Source organism: Cynocephalus volans, chromosome 8 (genome assembly GCF_027409185.1).
Source record: "Cynocephalus volans isolate mCynVol1 chromosome 8, mCynVol1.pri, whole genome shotgun sequence".
NCBI classification, from domain to species: domain Eukaryota; kingdom Metazoa; phylum Chordata; class Mammalia; order Dermoptera; family Cynocephalidae; genus Cynocephalus; species Cynocephalus volans.
Window position 1 is genome coordinate 6,155,357 of NC_084467.1, and position 21,467 is coordinate 6,176,823.

Here is a 21,467-nt window from a genome sequence, read left to right on the forward strand (position 1 = left end):
ATAAGTCAACACACAATTTTATCTACTCAATTACGATTACCATAATGTATATTTACATGACAACATATTTTTAACATTTTATTAGCTTTTTATAAATAAAATGCCTAACAATGGCAAAATTAATTTCTAATTTAAAAACGTAGGACCTAAGTTTCATTTTGATAGTAACTGTTTCTAAATAAAATACTATATAAGTATTGTGTCAATGTCAATTTCCTGGTTTTGATACTTCTATAAGATGTTATCACTGGGGGAATCTGGGTAGTGAGTACAGGGGACTTGTCTCCTGTTTTTGAAACTTGCTGTAGGTCTATAATTATTTCAAGATTACAAGTTTTTTTTAAAAAAACTATGTATGAAATAAGTGTGCTAGGAGATATACGAATTTTTAAGAAAATAGCTCCAATATACCCTAAAATTGTTAATTATGAAATGAAGAACCAAAATAGAGACTAACTTAAATATATTTTGATTCTTGAACTAGAAGATGTATGGATATGGCTCTCTTTTGTATAATCAACTATGCATTGTTCTAGAAGACTCTACAGGGTTTTGTTTTGGTTTTTTTGGCTTTCTTTTTTTGCTTTTTTTTGAGAGGGAATAGGGCCGATAGCAGTGAAGAAACAACCTCTTAAAGATAGTTCTTAGTTTTCATAACATAGTTAAGACATCCTTTGAGACCTAGAGAGAAATAAGCAACAAACACGATTAGACTTCCATTGACGTGTTTTGGGAATTTAGTACGAAGGTAGGCAAGACACGCTTGATCATTGCAGCATAGGAATGAACAAAATTTACTATTATCCAAAATTTGAATGGATTTACAAAGGCTTTAGCTTAGCTTCCATTTCCTGCCATGAAACAGTACCCAATAATCAACCCCTTAGGTCTCCGTAGTATGGTGAAGTGTGCTGGAATGGTCTCACATATACTGATGAGAAATGTGAGTCTCAGGAAGCTGAGTCCTTCATATGGAAAGCTGGAAGTCTGGTGCCCAGCTTTCCCAACTTGAGGCCAGCACAGTACTTCGTTACTAGACAATATCCATCTTTAAGAGAGAACTCAACAATGCATGAAGAGGTCCCCAGTAAACAGCCGTTTCCCCACTGGAATCTGTTTTAGCAACAGCTAAGAGTGTCAGAAGGACCAGGTTTGACCTGTGCCATGAGGACTCTTTAGAATTCTATTCGCTTTTTGTGTGGGTTGAGGAGTAAGTTGGCAAACATTAGCATGGCAGGTAGGCACATTTGCTTGGCCAGGAAAAATTAGAAAAAGAGTATATTCTTGCAAAATCAAAGGACAGCACAGAAGTTAAGAGGAAAGCAAATAGAGAACTACTAAAAGATATTCTTGACCACGAGACACAGAACAGGTAGCGAGGGATGAAAAAAAGAGGCAAACAGTGTGAGATGTGGATGGAGGACAGGTGGAAACACTGCCGTGGAGCCCGTCAGCAAGTACTTGCTGCGTGGGTGCCAGGCAGCGCTGGGTGCTCAGGACAGGGTTCAGGCACCTGAGTCCCGGCTCTGAGAGCTGACCCTCTTTCAGAAGGGAGGAGTGTCCATGGCAGGCCTGACAGCCCCACGTACCTCCGTGGTCTGGAACCTGCTGTCTCTTCCTCCCGAGTATCTTCCAAAGCCACAGTTCTCCCCACCTCCAGTGCCCAACGCTCCGATCTCAGTTCAGGACTACAACAGCCTCTGTATTTAAGTCTTCCTGTTTCCTTTCGCTGCTCTTCAAGCTGTTCCATACACCACAGTCACCATCATCTTTCTCTTCTGCTTAGATGGTCGGAGTAGCATCTAGCACTCTTTCCCGTTGCCCAGCCCGCTCCTGTCAGTGGCCTGCAGCTTCTGGACCGCGCCCAGCTTTTTCCTGCCGCAAGGCCTCACACATATCTGCTTCCCCTGCTGGTAACACACGTCCCTACTCACTCCCACCTCCTTCAGCTTCCATTCTAAGCCTTCAGATCCAATCACCTCAGAGGTAGGATCCTGTGTCATCTGCCCCCCACCATCCATTACCGTTCTAACACTTAATCATAAGTTGTAATTACGTACTGCATTAAATTTGATAAAGGCAGGGGATGTGTCTATTTTTCCAGGTTCTAGCACGTGGTTGGTATTCAACACACATCTGAAATGTCTGTTGAATTAACTCCCCAAGACCATTTCTTCATCCATAAAATGCTAAAAATACCCAACTTCCAGATAACACAGAAACAATGCCCACATATCAGGCCCTCACTATTTACCTGTTACTGTGGCTTACGTGCAGTTGTCACAAAACATTTCCCCCCCTTGCCCCACATTTCACCAATGAGAAAATTGATGTAGAGAGATTTTAAATGATCTGCCCAACACAGAATTAGTAAGAGGTAGACCTGGGATTTCAGCCAGATCATCTGATTTTCAGTCCTCACCCTTAACTCTAGAGTGTGCCAAGCACAGTGCAGGTGCTCCATTGAGGTCAGGGAGGGCTCACCCCTCCTCCACCCTCACCAGGAAACCAGGGTGCCTGGGGGTGTCGAGTGCACTAAGGAGGGCAGCGGGGCAGAGGAAGGGGAAGAGAACAAAGCAAAGGGCTAAGAGCCACTGGATGAGGAGCCTTTGCAGACAGTCCTCCAGCTCCTGCCTCGGTCCAAAGGCTGCTGGAAGTACAAGGGCTGCTGTGGACCCGCTGTCCCCGTGAGAGGCCAGGGCAGGGAGCAGCTCCTCAGGTGGCCTCAAACAAGCAAGAAGCAAAGTCTCCCAAAGAGCCCAGAGTAATCTGGATCTCACCCTAAACTCAGCATGAGTCAAGTCTAGGAATCAAGCTGGTTTCTTCCCTCACATTGTCCTTGATGTAGACCTCCCCCACCCCAAGTATAGTTGTTTTGATAGTAACCCCAGAATCAAGCTCACTTTCTTAATTGCTAAAGGTAATACAGAGAGTTCATTTTCACTGTATGCTTTTATAATACTTAAAGTTGCTCCAATTGTCATTTTAGAGAATAAGTGTTTCAAGTGTATATTAAATTTCAAAGATCTCCCTTTGTACTTAAAAATGATAATGCTGTCAAGTTAATTGAGACATTTTATAAGAGTTTAGGCAAGAAACATTATTAACGGTATCATAAATAAGTAGTATAACTTTATTAAAATGAAAAGACAATATTCAAAATAATGCAACAAAATGAATAAAATCCTTTGTCCAATACTGTACACATAATGCAGAAATCAGTGCATTTTTCTAAAGCATGTTTTAACCTTCATTTAATTCATACTAAAATATAATAAGCTTTAAATAGCTCAAATAATATCATTCAGCAGTTTAAACTGTAAACAGCTTGTTTAACTGTTGAGAGAACATTGTAGTAATGTACCTCTGTTAGCGAGCACCTTCTCTTTTGTGCTTATCTCTACAAAACAAATACATCGAAGGATGGGACAATATGAACACAAGCTACACGTCTCACTGAATCTAGGTGAGGCAGCAAAGCAGCTAGCTGTGAGAGTTCCCAAAGCAGAAAGAAGCTGACGTGACCTCTGCTATTAAGACATACTGCGATATTGGTCAGAAGTGTTTTACTTAAAAAGCAAACAATCCCCAGGAAATACTGAATAGGAACCAGCAACACAAGGCCAGCTTGTGTTGTATCTGTTTATTAATACAGTCTAAAAAAACAAAAACAAAAAACACACAACTCCACACAATAAGTCTCAATCACATAGCTAACTGCTTCATCATTTTGTAAAGCTGATATCCTAAACACTGGCGACTAGAATGCTTTTCCAATTCATCTACCATATCCCACTGTCTCTGCGAGACCAATACTACAATGGGCCGTTTGAGTGGGTGGAATTAAGCAGGAATTGTAAGGAAAAATTATTCACAAATTCCATTATCTTTTCATTTTCAAGACGTGAGACATGTATATGTATATGGTGGCCAAGTAAACTGCTATCCCTCCCCCCGTAAGACAAAAAACAAAACCTGGAAGTATTAGGGCTTGGGATGATTTTTAAACCAGGCAGGTACCGTTATGGTAAAGAACGTATACCGTGCGCTCAATGGAGAAGACTGCTTGCAAAAATAAATGAAACAAAATAGAACGGCCTAAAAGCCAGAAATCTTCAAACTTACCAAATGAAAATAATTTTTTGTGATTCTCATCTAAGCAATACTGTATTTTCTTCCATTTGCTCAATTTTCAGTCTATCAGGACTCACTTCTCCAACTTGAGTTTTTATTATTCTGAATATATATTACTCTAAGATAGTAGCTAATCGGTTAACCTGCAACTATGGTCTATGGTTATACCACAAGTTTATATATAGGTATATAATGTATGCATATATAAAAGTTTCCCCATCCTCCCCTCCCCACCATCACATCTTTAAATTATAGACTTGAACAGACTTTTCTCCAACACTAACAAAATCAGGGATTCTCAGCATACAGCACCTCATAACTGCTCCAATCCTTTGTCATTAAGACAGAGTCCAACTATTTGCAATCTGATTTTTCTGTGAATCTCAACCAAACTCGAGAATTGAGAACCATTTGCTCCTATGTAACCTCTGCTGAACCATGACCCCAAAGTCTAAGGAGAAACCACATAAGATAAATGTTTACGCTTCACATGGCCTCCCAGATCCATTTTTGCTTTTGAGTCCAGCTTTTCTGTGGCTGCAACCATATTGCAGTCAGCAGGTAATGGCTGGATTTGGGTGCTCACGTGTGTTTCTTCTGCTTCCCTAAAAAATTTTTCATATTTGTCCAGGTACGGTGGTCTCTCAGGTAGTAGGTAATAATGTGTCGAACTAACCTTCTTCCCATTTTCAATAATGGGCAGAATGCAAGGAACCTTATTGGCAGACCCTTCGCTGTTCTGTCTTTGCAGAGCTTTGCTGCTGACATACTTGGGATCAGGGGCGAAGCTCTGTGTTGGGGGCATGACCCCATTGAGGTAAGACGGAAGGCTTTTAGGACTTGGCGTGCGGGAGTTACTCCGTGATAAAGGTTCTCTTGGTGGTACTTTGGGAGGCCTGTCTTCATCACTATAGGTGCTAGAAGTAACTTCTGCTGACCACCTTCTATAATCTGGCTTTACTGGCCTAGGAGGTATGGGAACCCTGGGGGGAACCTCAGGTTTGTCTTCATCGGAGTTAGGAGAAGCTCTGTGTATACAGCTGGATATCCTTATGGCTGGCTTGTTAAAGGATCCAGCTGGACCTGAATGAGACCTTCTTAATCTTCGGTGGGTTTGAGGTGGAGGAGGATTTAGATTTGGGACACCTCCGTTTTGGTCAGATGCATAGCTGAGATCTGCTGCAGAAACAGTTGGGGTATCAAAATATGCATAGTTGATCTGTCCACACCCACGGAAGCTGCGCCTGCCAGGAACATCATATTTGAAATCAGAAAGTGTACAGTCTTCTAAAAGGAAGTCTGTATCTGAGCTAGTTAGGAATTCAACCTCACAGTCTGTCTCATCCACAGAGAGGCCTTCGGAGATCGGCAGTGGTGGAAGGGGCCTAGAACCCCGTTCACAAAGAGTTGCGCAGGGGAAAAGAGAAGGAGAGTTTTTTACGGGTGTGAGTGGAGGAGTAGAAGTGCGAACTCCATTCACTGAGAGCTTCTTAAAACCACATACAACCTGATCCTCTTCACGTCCCAAGTTTTCACTTGGGGGAATAATAAGAGGGGGCAAGCTGGACTTTTGAGATGGACCATTTTCTGCAAAGTAGTGGCCATTCATTGGAGCAGATTTTGAAGTGTGCCCTAGAATGAATAAGAGATGTTAATAAAAGATCAATAATCCTCTCCCCACCTGTGTGAGGTGGAGAAAGCCCTAGCTACCTAGGCTCCTAACCTAAACTATTAGTGAAATACTTGACTGCCTTAACCCTGAAAACACCCATGCAACAATCACAGGTGTAATTAGAGACCAGAAGATTGTTAACGCACATAATCTGGTTCAAAGAACAAATTATCTCTTCTATCTCCCTGGACATGTGCACAGTGCACACCCACACATCTCAGGCAAGTTTTGTGACGTGTGGAAAATTCACAGAAGAGCAACAGCATATAATTTACATGAATGCCATACTGCACCAGCCTGGCCACTTAAGACATGCGACATTACAAGGCACGGAGGGCATGAATGAGATAAGGCCCTTACTCCCTTGCAATATGTTCAACTGATAAGCAGCTCTTGACAAAAATCTAAGGAACACAAGGTTCACATTAAAAGTACTATATACACACAATTTTCTAAGTTTTGATTAACATTCATACTACTTCATCTATTACTTTCAAACACGCACTCAATATTAGTAAGAAAGATGAGAGATCTTGTTCAAGGTTTCTAAAAGTTAAGTATGCATCATAGCTGGGATGAGAACTAATTCTTGATTTTAAAAGATCACACTTGCACAAATAGTTCTAGTTAGAAATCAGTGATGCAGGTATAAAGGTAGCAGAGTACAACAGTTTGAGAAAAACATGGTTATCTTCAGCATGTGTTGCCACTAGGGGTCAGACTACTGTTGGAAATAGTTCAGGTTTCCTCATTTAAAAAATAATGCTGGAGGACAAGCTAATACTAATCCAGACTGCTCTCAAATGCTCACTGCACTCATATCATCAGAATACATACCAATAGATGTTACGTGCTCCTGAGCAGTAGAGTTCAGACTGTAGGCCATAGTTATTGGATCAATATTTAAAAAGTTACTGAAAGGAAAGGAAAACGTCTTCGTCATAAACAAGTAGCAATCACATTCTCTATCTCATTTTAATGTCATGCATTTATACAGACTACAGTGGCACTACATTCTCTGCTTACTTTTTAAACTCACTGCGACTGCCCCAGCAGGTCTTCATACTCCCCATGGCTTGGCCATTACGCAGAAATCCAGTTTTTAATGGGACTCTAATCTCCTGAGCAGCAACTCCTGCTGTTGACATTGTGCCTTATTCTGGGATGTCTCCAAACTTGTGAAGCCCAGAGATTTTTAAGTCAACCAGTAGCTTGCATTCCCTAGAGAGGTGGGGGTGGGGTAGAGAAAAGATGAGAAGATAAAGGAAACAATTCAGAAATACCTCCATTAGGATAGTCTAAATTACAGCATGAATAGCTAATATTAGAGAATTTGGGGGGATGCTGAATAGAGGAATTTAGCCATAGACTTTCACTTATTTCTTAGTTAATTCTTTCTTCTCATGAGGGTATGTAAATGTAGACACTAAAAATATGTATATATATTTTTTGGTAAATACTAGTCCAAGACTGGAAATGTTTCAGCAAAATGAGAAACAATCGATTGCCAGCAAAAGCAGACCTCTTACTGCAGAGCCTGAGAGTTGCACAACAAATCATGCTCACTTGCCAAAGCACACAAACCTTCCTCTAACCTATTAAGCCAACCTTCGAAGGCACGGTTGTACTGGGCATGAAGCACAAGTGAATCTTGCTTATTTTCCCCAAGCTAAGAAAGTAATTTCAGAAAATACCATATTTTATACTGCAGAACTAATATTTACTGAAACCCAACACTGAAATTAAATAAGAGATTCTATAGTATTGGCACCTGACTGCCCCACGGCCTAGCATTTATTTGGATTCTATATTTCAGGGCTGGCCACAGGAAGACAAATTCTCCAGTTATTACTCGTTCAAGGAAGAAATAGTAATAAGTGAAGATACTAATTTCCATTATCCTGTAAAAATCAAGTTCTGCAAGATAACTCGCCTCAGTGGATGCCTGGGCCAGGCTCCTGCCTCCCTTTTAAAGACAAACTTGAAGGTACATTCTTCACATTCTCCTTTGTGAAAAGCCTCGTAAATTCATGTCCCACCTAGCTGCAAGGCATGGATTATAAAGGCTAAACACGTTTTTCTTAAACTAGACTTTCCTCAACTTTAGGAACCCCCCTCCCTTGTCAGATGTTATATGTCTGGATCCCCATAGCCTCTTTTTAATTTTCCTTTTCTGTTATTCATTATACAAGTGTTAATTAGCAAAAGTCTCTGCTGTCTTCAGATATTCATGTTTACTTACAAGTTTAGGCTTTTTTTTCCTTAAACATTAGGTGCATAGTAGGCTATACCATCTAGGTTTGTGTAAGTACACTCTGATGTCTGCACAACAAAATCGCCTAACGAAGCATTTCTCACGACATACATCTGTCATTAAGCGACACGTGACTGTATCTGTGTAACACTGACCCCCCTTGGGATATGCATACCTATACTCTATAACACTCTCTCATTCTCTCACTAAGCATCTGCACACTTACCAAGTGCTGGGCACGATGCTGAGCAGTGAGAATGACAGGAAGATGACTATGACACGTCTGCTGCGGGGAGGGGTACATAAGTTTTTAAAATTTAATTGCTCAGCAACTTCAGATCTATTATTTACAAATCTGTTACCTCCTACTAGATGGTGAGCTCAGGAACAGAGGCTGTGTCCCAATCACCTTTTAATCATCAGTACCTGGAACATTAGTCGGTGCTCAATAAGTGAATGTTTATTGAATGAATGATTGTACAATACCATCTAATTACTATTATCAGTATCAACTGAATGTATATAGTATGTAAGGCATAGTGTTTTTTAAAAAAAGGTAAATATCTAAAACAATACAAGTGTTTTATTATCATATATTTTTTGCATTAAAAAGGAATGTAGATAGTAATGTTCTACAGGTTAAAGATTTCAGGGACAAAGTAAGGAGGACAGATCCCAATTACTGATTCTCTGCATCTAACTCTCAGCTGTTTTAATATGCTAGACTGAGATTTTATGATAGGTTTTAAATATTGTTTCAAATAGTCAAGCATTATTTTTTAAAAATAAGCCTCTGAAAGACATATGATAATGACAGGAAAAATCTGTCATTTAAGAAATCTAAATTATTGGGAGGTCTTTTGAGGGTTAGTCTGTAGATTACAGAAATGAAGCAATGTGTTATCTACCATACTGAAATGAAGCAATGTGTTATCTACCATCAAGTATAGCTATAAAAAACTTAAAAACCAATTTAAAAAAAAAATTGCTAGCCTCTCCCTCTGTGTACGTAGCCTAATGGTTCATCACACTTTTTCTAAGCATTTTGCAAGCACCAGCAAGACTGTGGGGAAAGCATCTGTGGTGATATAAAAATGAAAGGCAAGATAGGAGGAGGAATATGGTGTTTAAGTCGTTTGAAAGCACACGTTTGAAGATCGCTCATCCAGATTACAGGAAAATGCTGCGGGGGATTCTAGAGGCCCAACCCCCACCTGTCTGCAAGCCAACAAGTACTACTAGTAATTACTGTGTGTCAGCCTCCTAATGCCATCTAAATCTTCGCTTTCAACAGAATGATTGTGTAACTATTGCCTCTGCTGAAATTGCCTTGCAATTCTAAACTTACATTTCAATGGTCACTTAAAATTATTTATTCATTATAGAAAAAGTTATTTTTTATTCATTGTTTCCATCACCTACTTGTTAGCTTTCTTAAGAAAAAAATTTTTTTAGTATAAAAAGAATTGTGTTCACTAAGCCAGCTCACTTCTGACCACAATAGTGTCTTTGTGTATTCATAGAAGGTGACCTGCCTCTAAATTTCAATGGGGAATTGTGAATGGGCCATGTTATGAAACCGTCCGAACTTCCTACTTGCTTGCATGGGAGAAGCCAGGAGGGCAATATAATTGCCATGTTCTCTTCTTCTGGAAAATAACTTCAAAATGTAGACTCAAAAAGGGCATGCGCTCATAGGTTTGGAAGCAAACTCTTCTAAAAATGTTCTCAGATCATATGACCCGAGGGGATGTTACCACCTGAAACGCTTTTCCACCTCTTGGGGGATGGGGGAACAATCTGGCCAACCTCATGTTAAAAGAAACTCTGCTCAAGTGAAATTTAACTCATGCTGCAGTGTTTCAAATTTTATATTTCCTTATAACTGTAAAACTAGCTCCACTTTACAATTCATTAAGAAAACAACTGCAAAAATATACCTATGTGGGAAAATCAATATTGGAAAGTACAAGATGCATTGTTATGAAATACAAAAATAGGAAAGTGAGTAATAATCCAGGCAGTATGGTTTAGAACAGGATCTAAATGATCTTGGACGTAATAACTTTTTTAAAGTTTAGCTTTGTTAGTGGGTCAAAAATGCAGTTAAATACCAATCCCAGATGTGAACTACCTTTTCTTGTTAACATCACTTGATTTTTTTTTAATTAAAGGGGGGTAACCCCTAAAATCGTTTGTTTGTCGAGGTTATCCTTTTATTTTCTCTCCATACAACTCCGCTCCTAAAAGCTTTAACCCCCTTCTATAGCTTCAACACACAGACAGCTCCAGATCCATAACTCCAGCCCAGCTCAAGCTGCATTTCCTATTGTCTGGTGATAATCTTTCCACTTGGATGGTCCTCCGGCATCTCACACTCTACAAACCAAACTCCTCCTTTCTCCCTTGCTTCATACCCCCTCCCCAAACCAGTTCATGGTCTAAGATCACACTTCTAAGTGTGTTTGTAACCTGAGTTACTGTTGATATACATTCAATTGTCAAATCCCATAGACTGTTTCTACATTGTTTTTCAACCTATCCTTCCATTCACTGGCACCGTTCTGCCTAGGGTCTGAAAATATCCAACCCACCCTATTTATCAATATTCCATAATTACAGCTCAAACTAAGATCTTCCTCTGCTCAAAAGCCTTCAAAGGCTCCTAAATAAAACCTCCTCAGCCTGGCATTTAAGGACTCCACAACATGCCCCTACTCTATCTCTTTCAAGTGCTCGCTTCTCTCCTCCCCAAATCTCTGTTGGAATTCAATTTATCCTTAAGGCCTCTATAAGGCCAACTCATACTATTTTCTCCATAAACTGAGCTCTCCCTTCTATGAAAAGCCAGAGCGGCGTCTCCTCTGTTCGGTTATTTTGTGCTGTCCCAATTCTCCTCCCACGTTCAAATCTTCTAGGATAGGACTGATGTCTGACTTATGTTTTCTCCCTGTAGATCATTCATCTCTATTAAATATTTAATAAATGGATACTGAGAAAATATCCATCTCATTTTTAAAAAAGTAATTACATGAAAGATGCACACATACTGTAATTTGGTGAAGCACTAAGGGAAAAAGCAGAAGACCTGTAAGGTATAAACGTGTGTTGGAGAGATGATGCTGCCCAATAGTAATGTAACAAGTTTAGAATAAATAACAGGAAAGAGTTTTTATTAAATTCATTTCCAAAATCTGAAGTGGACAGTCTGCAGATTGACTAATGATTATAAGCTTAAGTGGTTAACAGTATAACTTTCTAAATGGGTTTCTGTTACTATATACTTGAAGCAATTAGTGTGCTTTGTGAAAAGAATGAATTTTACCTCCTCTTACACACTACTCCTTCCAGATTACAATGCACCTACTGTTTTTTTGCTGCTAAATCTACAGTCATTTTCCTCTAAAAATGTTACACCAAAAAGCACATTGTACCTTCTTTATTAAGGTGAAATCACATGCCTTTAGCTTGAGGATAGTCTCTTTGAAACTGCTTAAAAAAAAAAAAAAACCAACAAACCACCAGGCTACCTTAAGGCAGTAACCTAGATATGCTTACCTTGCCACCAGGTCTCATTAAACCTCACAAGCAATCCACAAGAGGAGGAGGGGCACATTTTTGTCATACAACTCATCCAGTTCTGCCCAGTGCTTCCTTATTTAAGAGTGTGATGTAATTTCCTTCTTTCATTCTGGTTCTAGAACCTGATTTCTGTTTATTCAGGATGATAAATGGTCTTTACAGCTGCATTTAACAATTGCCTACATAAAACTACTTCCATATCCAGGGAAGATACAAGGTAACTATATTTAGAGCAAAAATTTATAAAAAGAAACTGACTTAGGAACATGACAAATTCCACGATTTTAGATCCTCGCCAAATATACGAATGCCTGCATGTTTATGTCCATTTAAAAAATGTCTACACATAATCACCTTTGGGGAAACGGGGGGGGGGGGAACCCCTCCCCCAACCAATTTTATTGTGATTAGTGTCTAAAGCACTAATAGCCAGGCTATTTGACACACTGAACACTCGGTTAAGCTGTTTTATAAAATTTTCTTAATAATCTGAGAAAACTTACTGATTTGATATTCACCTAACATATTCAGTGTTTATGATAGTTATAGTGCTGTGTAAACTGAGTTTATTTACTGAAAGCAAAAGAACAATTTGCCAATTCTTCAAAAGCAAAGGCTCCAGTTCAGTTTTTCAGGTTTCATTTTAATAGGCAATGATTTGGGGATAGGCAAAAAAAGGGGGAGGCAAGTTATTACTCCTGCATGAATTCAAGCAAAACCTGATGGTTTCAGTAAATATTAAAATGTGGTTCAATGTGGTAAATGTGAACATTTGTGTCCGTATCTGCAGCTCCACTCCTCAGAGGCTCTTAAGCATGCCCATTTTAAGTACAATGATCCATTTGTAGGTAATGAAAATGGAGGCAAGAAAGAAAATAATTTATCTTCAGACTGTCAAAATCAAAATTAAATCACAATTTCTTCAATAATTCAAAATACTTTCTAAGTATCTTAAGAAATGGCAAGCTAACAAAAAACCTATTTGTACAACTACCATAATCAACAGCCTTTTGATTCACTCAGTCTCCTACATAATTTTAGTGAGAGCAAGAATATACTCTTTTGTCCTTCGCACTTTTCCTACAGAGTAATAGGATCAGTAGCAACACACACACACACACACACACACACACACACACACACACACACACACACACACACGATGGAAAAATATTACGCCTTCTCGACACACCCATAATAGATTTCTGATTGTAAAAGATATGTGAATTCTATGCTAATTTTAATGACAATGAGTACAATGGTCTGATTGGAAGCCAGTCTTTAAAATCTCAAACTTAACATTTATGTCACCGAATGGATAACTCTAGATTGTTACAATTAATATAAAATCATTGATAATAACTAACATCCACTGGACATTCATCTGCCAGGCACTGTTCTAAGTGCTTTATGCATATTAACTTATTTAATCCTCTCAACAACACTGAGGTAGGTACTATTACTGCCCTTGTTTACAGATGAGGCCTCCAGCACAGAGGTAAGGAACTTGCTGGAGATCATGATGAACTGTGAGGCCAGGACTTAAATCAGGAAGCCTGGCTTCAATGTCCTTGCCCTTCACTAGCACACCACACGGCCTCTTCCAGCCCCTAAGGCTCTTTAAACTGGTGGGCTAAGATTTGCCCTCATATAATGCTCAACTTTCTCCTTTTAAAAGTTGTTAACTGTAGATCTGGCCTATGTACTCTCTAAAATGGGTGGATTAAGGTATCAATTTGACAGTCTATGACCACTTCAAACAATTCTCTTGAAGCCCTCAGTCTTTAATGATACACTGATGCCCCACCACAATATAACCCGTTACAGCACAGTATTTGATAGAACATAGGTCTGTCTGTACTTGTCAAAGAGTTACTACACACACCCAATGGGCCTCCTTCTAATACGCTATCACGGTATATGGATCCCAGTGATGGCGTTATGATCAGGCTCTACTATAACACCCAGAACTTAATAATAGAATACCTTATATTTGTAGAGCACTCTACAAATTATAAAACACTTTCTTACACATTATCTCACTTGATCCCCACAACATCCCTGTAAGAAGAGGCAAGGATTATAATCTCCATTTTGCAGATGAGGAAATGAAGTGAGGTTAAACATCTTGCTGTGAGCCAAAAGACTATCATGGCTCTTCTGTCTTACAATAATCTGGTTTCCCCACCACCCTTTCACTATCTTTCCTTTCTACAGCATCTTCACTTTAGGCAACAACCTCATTTCTCCTCCTAACACTCTTGTTTGTAACTAGGGAAAGTGAGGCAAAGGACTGCTAAGTGAGACGTTCAAGACCTATATGCTAACCAGCTGCAGACACAGGAATAACTCATCGTGTTCAGCTCACAAATTCTTAAGAGAGTAAGGGATTGATTCTTTTCATAAATATTTATCAAATGCTTGTTCTGGACTAGATGCTCTGCTAGGTGAAAAAGAAACATAATGAGGAAGGGAGACAATAAACGAGCAAGCAATTTCAGATTGCCATAACTTCCAAGGAAAGGAGCAGGGAACAGCAGTGGGATAACGAGGTAGAGAACTTAACACAGGTGACTGGGAAAGGCCTCGGAGTAGATGATTTTTTAAGTTGAAATCTAAAGGATGAAAAAGAAGCGACCATGAGAAGTTAGGAGAAGAGCATTCCACACAGGCTGGAGAGTATTTTTTAAAAACAATTTGGAATTAATCGAGTTTCACATATGTGGGTCTTTGATAAGAGCTTTTGGATGTCCTCTAATCTTTACCTTCCTATTGTTTCCAAGTTGAAAGGACTCATTCATGTAGCCGAGGCCCCACATTTTAAAGACATATTCATTGAGGCCTAGAATATTGGTCTTTTTGTGATACTGCCCAAATTTATGGTATGAAGAATAGACCTAATGCATCAATGAAGACTCTAAATCTCAGAATCTTTTGCACCCACCTTTTGAAATCTGAATCCCATACTAACTTTTCCCTACCGTAAAACAAATGCTCTGTTAATCTAGTAACTTACATTAAGGACCCTAAAGCTCACCAGTTTTATCTACCTTTACAAAGTATGTGTTTATACCTTCTGAATAATGCCAGAATACCACAACTGGATTGTGTTTAGCTAGTAAGTTAGCTATTTGTTAGCTTTTTTTTTGTTTTTTTCCCATAAAGCATGGCCAAACACCAGCAAAGGATGCTAAATGTATCCTGATGATGAAGTACCAATTCATATTTATTTAGATTAAGAGCAGAGTTGTTTCTCTGGTAGAGGGAGCCTATGACATTCAAATTCCTGGAATTACCCCTGGCACCACCTTTTCCCTCCTCTGCTCACCTTTCTAAAGCAACCTGATGGTATGCAGACAATCAGGTCAGTTTCAAGCATGTTAGATTGTACCTGTAATTTAGGCAACTTGCTTTTAAAAGCTACCATTAGTACTAGCAGAAAGGAAGTATTATCTAGTTCAACTTCTGAGAAGCAGCAGTCAAGAGTTATTTTCATACAAAAACTCAAGTCTACAGAATAATTAAATCTCACAAGAAGAGTGATCAGTAGCTATTGTGAACTGAAAGTACGGAAAAATAATTCATTGAAACAATTTTACCTGCCTGTCAAAAATATGAATAATCGAGATATTTCTTAACAGCCATAAAAAAGTTAAAACAGATTTACTTTCCAACCCTTATCAGTGACTGGTAGAATCCTGCTGAGCCTTAAAATGTAAAACATGCTTTCATGCAATTATTTATCAAAATCAGCTATGTTCAAGGCTGCATGAGATAGAAGCTGTACAAGGCAGAGTTCCTGTCTTTATGGAGTTTACAATCTAATATATCTATCAGTTATAAATTGTTAATTGAAGAGCTCTATTACCTAATAGCAAGTGTCCACTGGAACACACAGGTGAAAATAAACCTCTCCGGGAAGTGAAGGGAATGAGAAATTGTGTCTGAAGTCCATGCTAAAACCTCTGTTTTTCTCTTCAGACTTGTTAATATCGGGAAAAGAACTTGGTTGATAACATCCAGGTAACCAATTACGGTCAGCATGTTAGCAAGAAACCAGCTTCTTTTACTTAGGTCTTTGCAAAATTTGTTCATTTGCTGCTATAGGTACCTAGCCTGTCTTTGGTCTCTAAGTAAAATTTCACTTAAAACTGTAATTACAGAAATGTAAAAACAGATGCAGTTAAAAAAACATACAAGGCTAGGTACGGTGAACTTTAGACATTTCAGTCTCCTCGACATATGTATACCCACTGCGTTCTTACAGATTTACAAAAGCTTGAAACTTTGCAGAACACTTGCTCTCTAGAAGAAAAAAAAAAAAAAAAAGGCATTTTAACCTCACCTTTCTTCACCCCTGACAGTTGCCTAGAAACCAGTCCTGCCCTACCTGTGTTGCAGGTGTACCTCAAGTCACCAACACATCTCTTTTAAAGCTACAGTCTCTATTCTCTGACTGCACTTAAGTTTATGACTAACAATCTATTCATATTTTATCAGGTAAGAGACTGGTTTCTTTCAAGCAATGATGAAATCCTAATAAAGACTTAGCAAGCCCCAATACAGCACCAATCATGGTTAAGGAGTCATCTAATTTGTACAAGGCTATGATATACATATAAATACACACACAATTCCCAACAAGCATTCACATTGAATTCTGCAGTCCATTCCTTTTGAAGCTGTATTTGAGACATTCAGAGCAAACAATCACGTTTCTACAAGAGGAGGAAAAGGGTCCGGAACAACTCGGATGAATTTACAAATACTGACTTAGGAACTACCACCGTGGCTGCGACAACAGGCAGGGGGACCGAGGCCACCCGCCAAAGAGCGCCGGTACCAATCACGGGCGAGCGCCCACCGCGCCCACAGCAGCCTCCCACCCGGGCTTTCAGGACAGGACCTACGGGCACGCGGTGTGGAGCAGGATCAGGCAGCCCCGACCTCCCCGTCCCAGACCCCGAAGCCGCTCACCGCGGCGGGGGCAGCACCCTCGTGCCCGCCGCTCCACAAGCCCCGTCCCCTCTCCGCGGGCCGGTCCCTGAGGCTGCGGAGACGTGTCCCGGGCGCCGGGGTGCATGGCCCCGGCGAGGCGAGGGGCGGCGCGGCGACCCGAGCCGGCCGGAGGGGACAGAAGGCGGACGCCGGCGCCCCGCGGGGTCCCCAGGCCCGGTCCGCGCCACCGGGGGAGGGTCCCGCCCTCCGCACCTCGGGGAGCAGAGGCGCCGCCGCCGCCGCCGCGGGGCCGGGCCCTCCCTTCTTCCGTCCGCGCCGGAGGAGACCCCGCGCCGCGGCGACCGTCTCCCGCGCCCCGCACGCCCCCGCCCGCACCCCGGCGCGGGGCCCGAGGGAGCGCAGCGCGGCGCCGCCCTCCCCACCCCCCTCGGCGCGCCAGGCCGCTTACCCCGGAGGAGCGGCGGCTGCCCCACGGCGCCCTCCCGCGCATGTCCGTCCCGGCTGGCTCAGCGCCGCGGGCTCAGCGGCCCGGACACCGCGCAGGCGCCTCGCCGCTCCTCGCTCTCGCTGCCTCGCGCCCTCGATCCCTCGCTCGCTGCCCGGCGTCCGCCGCTTCGCACTCGGCCGCGGTTGCTGCCGAGGCCGCCGCCGCCCCTATATATAGCATCGCGCGCCCGTGAGGTCACCGCCCACCGCCCCGCCTCCCCCGCGCAGCCAATCCGGGCGACGAGCCACTTAAAGGGGCGACGCCGCGACAGAGGCGTCCGCTGGGGGCCCACCGCGGCGTCGCGCGGGCGCTGCGGGGGAGCGGCTTTGTCTCTGCCGGGAGGTGCTCCTGGGCCGGCTGCGGCCTCCGCTCCTCGCCTCTGCCGAGCCCCGGGAGCCCCTCGACTCTGCGTGTTCCTCAGAAGTCTGCGGGCAGCCCGGCCCGGCCGCCTTCCTGCCCGAACCGAGAGGGCCGCGGCTCCGCGGAATTTCCCACCGTTGCCAGCCCCGGGGGAGACTTTTGCGTGTTTTTCCCTCCCCGGGGGCCGATCCGGGCGGGGCGCCGAGGAGACCGGGGGGGGCGGGGGCCGGCGAGTGGAGCCTGTGCGGGAGGGACCTGCGGGAGCCGCGGCGTGGGAGGGACGGCGGGGGACGGCGAGGGATAGTGTGGGGACGGCGAAGGACAGTGTAGGGACAGTGTGGGGACAGCGGGGGATAGCGAGGGACAGTGTGGGGACAGCGGGGGACTGTGCGGACGGCAAGGGATAGTGGGGATAGCGGGGGGACAGTGTGGGGACATTGGGGGATGGCGAGGGATAGTGTGGGGACAGCGGGAGGACAGTGTGGGGACAGCGGGGGACATTGGGGGATAGCGAGGGGGAACATTGGGGGGACGGCGAGGGACAGTGTGGGGACGGCGAAGGATAGTGTGGGGATAGCGGAGGGACAGCGGGGGACAGTGTGAGGACAGTGGGGGATGGCGAGGGACTTGTGGGACAGCAAGGGACAGTGGTGGCGGCGAGGGACAGCAAGGCATGGTGTGGGACGGTGAGGGACAGCGAACGGTGGGCGATATGGAGGGATGGTGTGGGACATCGAGGGTCAGCAAGGGACAGGTCAATGTGGGACCGCATGGGGCTGCGCGTTGGAAGCGATGCCACGCTGGGAGGGCAGAGGCCTCTCGGGAGGGCCACGGCTCCTCTGACCGCATGTTGGAAAACTGAGGTCAGGTCCTGGTGGCAGTTGATCCCTTTAGGGCCGCCTACGGGCTTCCAGAAGGAGCACGTCCACCCGAGACCTGACGGCCCCTCGGGTTCCCAATCTTGTGTTTACTTATGAGATCCGGTGGCCTGGACATCTCTTGGCACCAGGGCAGCCACAGATGCCCAAGGACGAAATACCAGCAAGCCCGTGGGAGGAGGTTTCCCCAGGAGCCAGTGATGCAACTTAGGCTTATAGTTTAACCGTAAAATAAATAATACAAATGATAACAAACCAAGAGTAACTAGAGTAAGAAAAAAAGCAAACAGACAGAAACCCTCTAGATTTAACTAGAACAAATTCCCTGAATGGTACGCTATTGAGTAGAGGGCTAGAGACCTGCAGCTGACCTCCTGAGTCTCCATAAAGCCCCCTTTGCACTTCAGCAATAATGCCTGATAGTTATACATTTAGCACTACCTAATTGGGGTAGTTTAACATATGGAATGAGATTCTGGCCTCATTATCCGGTTAACTATTAACTTTGCACCCAGTGAAATGATTTGCCTTTTCTCCACTATTATTTACTTACATTCTTTTTAATTTAACTCAAAGACCTAATTTTGAGTTCAAGGCTTAAGCACTCTGCCAGCCCACCCCGCCCCGCCCACCCCCAACAAAAAACACTGAAGTATCCCTTTGCCCTCTTTCTGTTGCAAGATAAACAAATGTTGAGCAGAGAGAACTCTACCCTCCTTCCTGATGTTTCCTTCTGGCCTACAGGGGCCATTGGGTCATTTTCATGCCTATGCTATTAACGACTCAGTTATTCCATCTTTCTGTCAACTTATCTTCTTGCGTATTGCCATTCATTTAGTATTATTTTCGGATGAGGGAAATTAGTTCCAACTAACTCCCAAGTTTCTTACCAAGTTAACTAGAGTTTTTGATTCACAGAAAATCTGTCCAGATTTTCCTCCCATTTTGGTGTCATTTATGGTCTCAGCTTACCCGTATGCTGTTATCAGTGTAAAAAAAGGATCACCTGAGAACTTGCCAGAGAACATCTTTTCAGATCTCACAGTTCAGCATTTACTGAGTGGGGACCTAGGCGAGTTCAAGTTTCTTCTGAAAGGAACCCTAGTTACGCTATTTCAAGTCACTACAATACAGTCGTAATTTGTGCTTTGGCCTTATTGGCACGCTTTTACATTCCCTTATTCATAAAACAGTGATAATCACCAGAGCAACCATCAAACACACCCCTTCTTTAGAAAAAGGGACATCAGCAGGATACTCTACAGTTGTGAACTGTATGATGTGCTAATGTTTTGGTAAATTATCAAAAATCATAAAATCACGTGAGTAATACAGGGTTCATCTGAATTTTTCCCTTCTGATCTATTTTATCAGCAGCACACTCTCCCATGTGAGCCACAGGCCGGCCCTTTTCTGATCTATTTTAAACTTGCAAAATAAACATTCGATTTATTCATTTTAGGGGAAAACCAATAATAGTTGCTACTTTACTGAATTTAGCTTACAATTATATTCATATAATACGGATTTCTCAGCTGTGGAGGATTACACGAGCAGACTTATTCCTCACAAATCTTTTATCGAATAGCCTATTTAATGATATTTTATAACATTGATATGTCAATAATATTGTAGAATATTTTGAGAGAAGTTTAAAAGGAAAATGGTAAGCAACTTGAAGTAATACTAGCATATTGTGTTTATCAGGTGATCATTCATTGACCTTTAACAGGTTGGAACAATGAACTAAATATTTAGGGAAAATCTTTCTCCTGAACCTAACGTGTTCTGAATTGTCTTCAGTAAGAAAGAAATTTAAAGTCAGAGAGTGCTTTTTACATCTGGTACAATCTGTTTAATTTTGAGGCCATTTCCCAAGGGATTTATATTAGCTGATTGTTTTTTAATAGAAAAGAACTTAAAGATGACATTTAAAACACTAGACTTGCATCGTACTAACCCAAATTGCCACACTGTACTTGCCGCTCTGTCAGTGTTCTCAGTGGAGTGAGGGTGGGGGGTCTGGCTGAGAAACCAAAGAATCCAGACACTGATTTCCTGAGGATGTAGTTCCTGTCCTCTCAGAGAAGTACCACAAGCCATGTGGAAGCACAAGTATGCTGGACAGGGGCCTTATCAAGTTTATATTCAAATTTGATATTATTTGAGTCCTGTAGAAGAGTATACACATTTTGGTCCTTATTCTTCTTGATTATAGATGTTTTCGTGTTTCTGCTTTGCTTATAAAGAAATATTTAAAAGTGGGACACTTTTTGCATTACCCCATGAGTCCTAAAGCCTTTATTTCTGTCTATATATGATGTAAATGTATACTGTGCACTTTCTTTTACTAATTTGTGGGTGCACATGCAATAACAAAATACATGACCAATGAAAAAATTGTATTTCTTAGAGGTTGTTTGTTTAGCATGCTGCATCGTGTTTTGGAAACACTCATGCATTTATATATATATATATATATATATATATATATATATATATATATATATATATATCATATATATCATGAAATGCTCATGCATATATATATGCATGATATATGTGAAATATATATATTTATCTCCAATAAACTTTGTGGATTATTTTAAAGCATACGTGCTGATAAGAGCCCAGGACTCATGTGTGAGGAGGGCCACATCACAAGAGGTGTCCACTGAGCTTTCAACCTTAGCAACCATTTGAAAAGTAGTACGGAAACAATTATTTTGCAGCATTCCATTTTTTACTTATGTAATTAGAGGTACTATTCTTTCTTCCTAGCTTTTTCCCCCAAAGAAGAGTACACACACCTGCACACACCCGCCCACATACGCACACGCACGCACCCGCACACACCCGTGTGCACACACACACATGCACACACACGCACACACACACACACACCCACGTGCGCGCGCGCACACCCATGCACACCGCACACATGAGGGCACTTCAAAAAGTTCATGGACTCATAGTTTTCCATTCATATCTTCATAATATGAAAAATCCATATTTTTCCATGAAACTTTTGAAGTACCCTCCTAGTACTCGCGTATGTATGTATGTGTACACACATACCTCGCATGTATGCATATATGTGTGTATATGTATAGACACACACAAGTACATGTGCATGTACTT

At 42.1% G+C, this 21,467-nt stretch overlaps 1 protein-coding gene across 1 annotated transcript; it reads right to left on the minus strand.

Annotated features, from left to right (window-relative positions):
• Nucleotides 1–3,628: 3,628 nt before the first annotated feature.
• ERRFI1 (ERBB receptor feedback inhibitor 1) lies at nucleotides 3,629–17,217 on the minus strand. The gene is made up of 4 exons (XM_063105424.1): nucleotides 17,050–17,217; nucleotides 6,833–7,027; nucleotides 6,644–6,720; nucleotides 3,629–5,766 (listed from the first exon to the last, which is right to left on the minus strand). Exons 2-4 carry the CDS (start codon nucleotides 6,952–6,954, stop codon nucleotides 4,586–4,588), a joined length of 1,380 nt encoding a protein of 459 aa, XP_062961494.1. The 5' UTR covers nucleotides 6,955–7,027; nucleotides 17,050–17,217; the 3' UTR covers nucleotides 3,629–4,585.
• Nucleotides 17,218–21,467: the final 4,250 nt, after the last annotated feature.

Excerpts from the sequence above, each read along its gene's own strand:
- ERRFI1 (XM_063105424.1), bottom strand. The coding sequence starts at position 6,954 with ATGTCAACAGCAGGAGTTGCTGCTCAGGAGATTAGAGTCCCATTAAAA. Across the intron at positions 6,721-6,832 it reads AGTCGCAGTGAGTTTAAAAA|TAACTTTTTAAATATTGATC; the intron begins GTAAGCAGAGAA and ends CTTTCCTTTCAG. Across the intron at positions 5,767-6,643 it reads GGAGCACGTAACATCTATTG|GGCACACTTCAAAATCTGCT; the intron begins GTATGTATTCTG and ends TATTCATTCTAG.